The 8622-nt window shown below is 27.7% G+C and overlaps 1 protein-coding gene across 1 annotated transcript; it reads right to left on the minus strand.

Moving 5' to 3' along the window:
- Positions 1-402: 402 nt before the first annotated feature.
- LOC117171825 (E3 ubiquitin-protein ligase TRIM71-like) lies at positions 403-5966 on the minus strand. The gene is made up of 5 exons (XM_033359455.1): positions 5792-5966; positions 3245-3361; positions 3050-3151; positions 2352-2636; positions 403-2263 (listed from the first exon to the last, which is right to left on the minus strand). Exons 1-5 carry the CDS (start codon positions 5795-5797, stop codon positions 836-838), a joined length of 1938 nt encoding a protein of 645 aa, XP_033215346.1. The 5' UTR covers positions 5798-5966; the 3' UTR covers positions 403-835.
- Between the last annotated feature and the right edge of the window lie 2656 nt (positions 5967-8622).

Here is an 8622-nt window from a genome sequence, read left to right on the forward strand (position 1 = left end):
GCGGTCACTGGTCATCAAAAATCTGCAAAATTTTAACTGCTTCATGTCCTTCCAGAAGTTGTAAAAAAATCAAAAATATTTTTTCAAAGAAACCTTTTTTTAAATCTCCGACTGTCGGCTGTGTCATTAAATCATAAATTTAAAAAATAATTTTCCCAAGCGTTTCCAAAATGTCAATTCTTGTTTAGAGAACTATCATATATCTTAATATATATATCAAAGAAAATATTGCAGTTGAAAATTAAGAAAAGAAATGTTGTTAAAAAAACTAATAGTTATTTTCAAATTTGTACAATTTTAAATATTGAATTTCAGAATTCTATCAATACTAAACCTCTAGAAATTAGAAGAACTGCAGAATCTTCCTAAAAACTACCGACATGCAAGAATAACAGAACAAAATTTCAGTTCACTTTGAAATTTATTATTGACAATTTTTTTCTTCATAGATTACGTCATAATCAACGGGGAATTGATTAGATTTTTACAACCTCAGTTCCAATATAGTCAATAGATGTAAATTATTTTAAAATCTTATAAGATTAATAGATATAAAAGCTTATAAACAATACGATTAACTACAATACAATATAAATCAAATCCACTAAAAAAACAGCATTGCAACCTTTGATGAGACTATAAAGTTTAGACACTAATACATTAATCAACGACGTTCTGATAAAAAATTTCTTCGTAAAAAGCCTCCATTAAAAATATTTCCTAAGAATACATTTTTTTAAATCTTGAATACAAGATTGCAAATAATTAATGACTATTGTTTGAATCAACCACAAATTGATTTAAAAATCCAGACGTCTATAAAAAAAACTTCAATTCAACGGATCACAATACGATTGTTGCCTGAGTCAACAAAAACAACCCGACCATCCGGAAGCAAAGAAATTCCATAAGGTTTGTCAATTTGGTCAGGACCAACTCCTTCTGTTCCAAGTTGGCTTCGGAAAACACCATTCTTATCGAAAACTCGAATGCAACAATTTCTCGAATCAGAGACTATCGTGTTACCTTCATCGTCAACAATCACTCCCTGAGGTCTGTATAACGACTCATACTCTTTAAAAACTGGCAACGATTGCGCAGTTGTAAAATCAGGGTCAACCCGAATAATGTCATGAGTCTTCATATCCGTGACAACGACACAACCATCTGGCCGGAAAGCGACCCCACGTGCAGACTTGAACCATGTGGACTTGTCAATTTTGAATCCTCCAAACATCCTCAGAAATTGTCCACTAGGACTGAAGAGCTGAATCCGGTCGTTCCTGGTATCACTGATAACAATCTCGCAAGCACTGTTCGTGGCCACATCCCAGGGGCAGTTAAAACGTCCAGGGGCAGCTCCCTTTCTCCCAAATTCAAGCAGGAAGCCACCCTCGGATGTGAAGATTTGAACCCTGTTATTGTCCTTATCAACAACAACAATTCGACCCTGAGCATCCACTGTAATTCCCGCGGGTCTGTTGAACTGACCTGGTCCAGTACCTTCTTCTCCAAATTTCCGGATGAGGGTTCCATCTTCTTTGAGAACCAGGATCCGATGATTGGATCTATCAGCAAGGAGAATGTTGGAATTCCTGTCGCAGGTGACACCCCAAGGTCTGTTGAGAGTGCTCCCATCAGCAAGCATTTTGTCAACGCCACCAATAAGTTTGATTGGTGATCGTTCACCTCTTGACGATTGACTTTGTTCTGTCCAGACAACTACTGAATTCAGACATCCGTGAACTGGCCTCCCAGAAGGATTTTGAAGAAGGGAAGGAGAAATTTCATTTGGATCTGGAGGTCCTCTTAAAATTCTCTTATCACCGATTGCTCCAGGTTTGAGAATGCACCTAGTGCGTCCCCAATCGGAAATAGCGTCAAGTACTGACTTTGCTGATGTGTCGAAAGTCAAATTGTCCAATTCGTATGGTACCATGTGGTCCCAGCAGTCACGTTCAATTCGCAAGGTTGATCTACTTGCTACGTCATTTGCTATCAGGAGTGACAAAGGATTGCGTGTCACCAGTGTGTTCTTTTGCGCTCTGTGTTGATTGTTTAACAATTCACTTAATTCTCTATGTCCGCTTAAGAGAGTATGTTCTCTTTTCAACAATCGCTGGACTCGCTGATTTGTTGACTTGTTGAGTTTTTCAAACAAAGCTTGATACCTGTCATCAAGGGCTCTCTTAGCAAGGTAGAATTCACTCATCAAATCAGACTTCTCTTGTTGTACTTTGCTTCTGAGGGACACCTTTGCTTCCTAGAAGAATAAATTAAGTGTTAAGGTTATTTATTATTTGTTTAGGAATTGACGAGACTTGAGGATCTGTTGAGTTTGAAGAACTTACCTTCACACACTGAATGTTACTATTGACTGTTGTTAATAGAGTATGAATATCAATCATCATTTTATTCGATTTCGCAGTGGCTTTTTTGATTTCATGGTGGAGCATCGTTGCGGGATGTCCAGAATGAGTATAGATTCCACATTCTCCACAATAAGGTTGTTTGCACAGCCAACAGTAAAAACTAGCGATGTTTGGATGATATTGGCAGACACTCGTTGGAGGAGTTTCAGGCCGAATTGGTTGGATAGGAATCGGTGTTACCATTTGCGGAAAGGTTGGTTGAGTCTGTTAAATAAAGAAAGTATAAATAAACATTTGCAATAAAAAAAGTAATGAAGAAAAATGACTAGTATTAAGGATGCAATATATGCGTAAATGCTATATCAATAATTAAGATTGGGTCTATTTTCGTCAATTTCGTAAATAATCTTAAATTTGCTCAATTTTGAAGTAGGATAGATATACCTATAGAAAAATCTTTAGATTCTAAATATTTCCCACACACTTGTGATTTGGCGCTTGGGTGGGTTTTATTAAATTTTGTTCGAGAAATTATATAGAAAATCTTTCCAGAAATCAAATCCGCAACAATTAACATCGGGCATTTGCATCAAGTTCATAAATCATTATAAAATTGGCTAAATTTTGAAGTAGACTATGAAGTAAAAATCTTTACATTTGAAATATTTCTCACGTACCTGTGGCATATTTTCGACTGAAGATTCTAGAGAAGACGAACTGCTTACAGAGATTTTTCGTAAATGCTTAACAAGTGTGCAAGCGTCGTCCATATTAAATATCTGGAAAAAAATGTTTAAAACTTCTGTAATATATTTAATTGGCACCCAGGATTTATTTATTGTTGAAAAATAATTGAAAAATTGTTGACTTACATGAGATAATTTAGGCAGATAATTATGATGATTGTGATTATAATCGTGGTCAACTGAAGAATCAATATTCTCATAAGACATTCCAAGCTCTTTGGAATCAAAAAGTCTCGTTTGAATCTGGAATAAATAAATAGTAAGAAATTACGAACATGAATCAGGAAAGTTAATTTAAATGTTAAAATGACCTTTTAACGACAGCTTTTGAGGCATTGTAAATAACTGAAATACACTAAAGATGGTCGTCGAAAGACAAAAGTATATTTACATAAACTATATTTTATATTTATGCAATTACCATCAAATGTTTATAAGAAAATTATAAGTTGGCAGTTTTCTTATTTTTAAAATACTATACTGAAAGTTCATTCGATGACTATCATGGCGACCTGTTTTCCAAAAAAATTGACTTTCTTTGTGCAACGTTTTTTATGGATTAAAATGTTTATTTATTAAAATTTTATGTAAATGATTTAAAAATAAAATCTTTACCACATGTTTATTATTCCAATTTTCAAAAGTTGACAATGAAAACGTTAAAGATTGAATTCTTAACTGTTGAATTCCCATTTTTCAATAGTTGAATTTTTAATTTTCAACAGTTAAATATTTAATTCCCAAAATTTAAATATTTAAATTTGAACATTTCAATGTACAACTTTAAAAGTTCTACAGTTGAAAAATGAACTTTCAACAGTTGGAAATGCAAATGTTAAAAAGTAAATAAAAATTGAATTTTCAACCAGTGAAAATCAATTTTCGAATGTTTAAATGTTCAATATGGAAAAAAATTAAAAATAAAATTTCAGCAGTTGAAAATTTAAACGTCAAAAATTTAATTATTAACTGATATTAATTATTTCATTTTCAACATTTGAGTTTTTAATTTTTAACATTTGAATTTTCATCTTTAAAAATTCTACAGTTGAAAATTCAAAATTCAATTTCTAACATTTGAACTTTCAACTTTTAAAAATGTAATAAAATTGAGAAATAAACTTTCAACAGTTGTCAAATGAATTATCCATTATCGAAAAGAGAAGAAAAATTTAATTTAATTTTCAAGTATGCAAAATTTATTTATTAAATTTTCTTCAATTTTTTAACAGTTTCAAATTCAATTTTCAAGAATTTTTAAACAGTATTTTTCAAATTTCTTCAAATGTCAACAGTTAAAAATTACATTTTCAAGAAATTTCAACGGTCAAAAATGGAATGAAATTAAAATATAAATTTTCAATTATTTTAATCTTTAAATATTTAACTTTCTTCAAATTTCAAAACCCGAGATTTCAATTTTTTGGAATTTCCAACATTTGAATTTCGAATAGACAAATATAAATTCAACTGCTGAAAACTGAAGAAAATTGAAATTGTTAATGTTCAACATTTCAATTTTTAGCTGTTGTAATTTTATTTTTCAATTTTCTTCAAAATTCAACACTTGGAAATTCGATTTCAATTATCCTAAATTTTCAACATTTGAATTTTGAAGTGAAAATGGAAATATAAATTTTTCAATGATTGTTAACGCAAATATTGCAAAGTGGAGAAAATTGAAAGTGTCAGTTTTCAACAGTTGACTTTTAGGCAGTTGATAAGTCAATTACATTTGACATAAGAATTAATTAAATAAACATTTCAAGCCATAAAAAACATTTTTAACACTTGTGTTTAATGCAAAGCTCCCTTTCCTCTTGAATTTTCAACTCTTAAAAATCGAAGAAAATTCCAATGGATTTTTCAACTGTTGAAAATTTAAATTTCAACTGCTCAAATTTTTAAATTAAATTTTCTTTAAATTTCAACTGTTAAAAATAAATAAAAACTCAAATTTAGTTATCAATTGTTTAAAATTAAAATTTTTAACATTTGAAATTTCAATTGTCTTGTAGATTCAGTATTTGAATTCTCAACATTTAAAAATAAATTAGCATTGATAAATAAATTTTCAACTGTTGAAAACTAAAGAAAATAGAAAATTCACTTTTATTCCATTTCCGACCATTGTATTTTTAAATGCTAGAAATTAAAATGGAATTTTAAACTCTAGAAATTTAAAGAAAATTGAAATGCAATTTCCAACAGTTGATAATGAAAATTCAACAGCTGATTTATTTTTTATTTTTCTACATTCTTCAATTTTATTTTATTTTCAACAGTCATACAATGGACGCCCAGTAAACAATTTCTGCAATTAAAAAAAAATCAAAAACTGAGAAACGTAAACGTGGATATTATGTATTATAAAATAAATTAAAAATTCTACAATATTTATCATCTTTAAAATGTGGCAAATTAAAAATACTCCTTTCGAAAAATTTCATGGAAATTAAAACTGCTTTCGACAAAAAATGTCAAATTATTACGAAAGCTTAAAGATAGTGTTAGAAAAACAAAAATTATACTTTCATGTAAAAGAAATTTTACATACAAAAATAAATACAAATTGGTTTAAAAAAAGTATATGATGAGCAAGAATCAATAAGAAATAAATGTTAAAAAAAAACTGTTAAAACTTTGAAATTTTGGAAAAACATTGATATTTACATTCATGGTGAAGAGAAGGAACAGGATTTTTTCAGAAGACGCCGGCCGGCAATTTATGTGACTCACAAATATTTTTGGAAACTCTAATAGGAACTTAGGAAGCCGAATCAATTTGTAAACAGTGATTTAATTTCACGAACTGTCTCTGAAGACGACAAGGTACCAACTGGTATAACTGACCTCTTTGAAGGTACTTGACTCATCTTTCAAATCGCAAATGATTGGCTGTCACCTTAAGGCCCTTAGTCCCCAACCACAACCCCACCCCTTCTGTCCCCACTAAGATAAATTGTAGCTGAATATTTTCGTGTCAATTTCGTTTTAAAGAATTACCTTCTCTGTTTCAGGTAAATAGAATTCTCAAATTTAGAATTTCCTTCATTTCAAACAATTTTTAATTACATTAAAATTTTTCTCTAAATATGAACAACCTAAAGGTTTTTATAGTTAGGGAATACTCAATATTAGCATTATTTCCTAAAATTAAGGTATAAACTATTTTAAAATCGTTGATTAAACAAATTTTTAAATATTAAGCTTAAAAAATGCTTGAAGCAGTAATTTCTCATTAATTCTTTCGAATTCAAAACGTTTAATTGTCCTCGTATTCAATCATTTGAAACTGAAATTTTTTTTAAAGAAATACTAAAAAGGGAGAAAACTTGAAATGAAATTTTAAAAATTGACTGAGTTCAGATTACAATTTTTAAGATAGGAACTTTTGCAAGAGTTAAAATGGAATATTTTCAGGTTAGAATTTTAGAAATTGGATCAATTAAAATTTACAAGAAACTGAAATCGTATTGTTTTGAATTAAAATTATTAAAAATGGAATGATTAAAATTTTATTAAAGTAATACAAATAATAATGTGAATATAATTAAAGAAATAATAATTAATACAATATATATATATATATATGAAATTGAAAACTAAATCAAATTTCCAAAGAAACGACTAAAAAGTCCCGAAAAATAAAATGACTGACAACGCAAAATCCCCAAATTGGAAAATTTCCGAATAATAAGATTTCCGAAATTATAAAATTAACGATATATCAATATTTTTAATAATTAAATTCGAACATTTTATAATATTACTGAATTCGAAAATTTTCGAGTACAGAAAATTATGTTTAAGGTTTTTTAGATTATTTTCTGAATTTGAAACAACAATAGTTGAAAATATATACTTCTGTATAAAAATGTTGTTTGAAGATGTGCATGGTAAAAAAATAGAAAAAATTTTCCTAAAAAATAAAATTGTTCATGTAAAAAAAAGATACATTCAGAGAAATCAGTATGCTAAATTGAATCCTGCAACCTTTATTTGAAGATTGTTATTAAATTCGGAGAAAACTAAAAGAAAGAAAAAAGTTATAAATAAATAGTAATTAAAAATGTTTTTAAATTAAATAAAATAAATATTTGTTTTCTTTCATAAGTTTTAAATTACTATTAAAATTCAAATTGGTTGATTTTAAAAAATAGAAATGCCTTTTTGAAAATTGATTATTTTTGAACGATTTAAATTACTTAAAATAATAAAAATTTAAAGGGTTTGATTATAAAAAAGTTTTAATATCACAATTCTTAGTGACTAAAAAATTTTCCATTTTTAAATGAATTGCGAATTCGTTTAATTTTTAACGTTCTGTAAAGTAAATTTAAATCATTTAAGATATAAAGATTTTCATATAGCTAAGTATTCTTTTAACAAATAAACCAATGATATTTTAATTGCAAAATTAAAAATTATGAAAAAAAATCAAGAATCCAGTGTTCAACATGAATAATCAGGAATTAAAAATGGTAAAAATTTTATATTAAAGAAATTTTTTAAGTACTGATAAATTAATTTTAAATATTTTTATTTTTAACTATTTAGATTTTAAACAACATACGTTTAAAATGTCGAATTGTTTACTTTTTACATATTTAAAAAAATTTTCTTCATTCATTTTTTAAAATCATAAACAAAAAACAGACAATTTTAAGATTTTACATTAAAAATAAGAAATTAAGATAAAATATGATTGTCATAAATGATTTCGATGTTTATAATATTTTTGTTTGAAACGTTTAAACTTTAAAAAATCTAAAAAAAGGCAGTTTCAAGGCCTAAAAATTAAACTGATTATAATTGCGAATTTAAAGCTCCAATTTTAAATTAAGAATATAGAAATTTTAAAGATGGAAAAAATATTATTATTAATTATCATATCATGTCGTATCAAGTGAAAATCAAAATGATCAGAAATATTTTTTTAATTAAAAAAATTGAATAAATTAACATTTTTATTGTGAACCCTTAAAGTTTAATTGTTGCAATAAGTTAAAAAATTATCCACTTCTAATTAAAAACTTTAAAAATAAACGAATTCAACTATAAGGATTCATATTGATTATGTTTTTATGAAATGTTCACCACAAATATCTCAAAACTGACCAAAGGATTTCTAAAAATATGAATTCAATTTTGTTTAGGAATTTAAAATATTTAAAACATCACTTCTAATTGTAAAATTTTTTTTATTAAAATAATTCAAAGCTAATGCAAAAATAAAAAAGATTTATTGTCTTGAGACGAATTGTTGAGCCCTTAATATTAAGAAAAAAATGTATTTCAACGTTTGTAGACAAACCACATACAATCTACTTGAAGATATCACACATGACTCACATAGGTCTCATATGTGGAGTTTCAGTGGAAAAAATCAGGCATGGTCAGACGATTTCGTCTCTGACCAAAAACTGATTATAACTACTGTGGGTTCTTTACTGGAACTTTATTTGATATTCACACAATTCACACTCCTTCCCCCATTCCCC

The sequence above is a fragment of the Belonocnema kinseyi genome, chromosome 4 (genome assembly GCF_010883055.1).
Source record: "Belonocnema kinseyi isolate 2016_QV_RU_SX_M_011 chromosome 4, B_treatae_v1, whole genome shotgun sequence".
In the NCBI taxonomy this organism is placed as follows: Eukaryota; Metazoa; Arthropoda; class Insecta; order Hymenoptera; family Cynipidae; genus Belonocnema; species Belonocnema kinseyi.

Bases quoted from the DNA above. Each gene is read 5' to 3' on its own strand.
- LOC117171825 (XM_033359455.1), bottom strand. The intron at 2,637-3,049 runs GTACGTGAGAAA...TTTATTTAACAG, and splicing joins CAGTCGAAAATATGCCACAG to ACTCAACCAACCTTTCCGCA. The intron at 2,264-2,351 runs GTAAGTTCTTCA...TTATTCTTCTAG, and splicing joins GTAACATTCAGTGTGTGAAG to GAAGCAAAGGTGTCCCTCAG.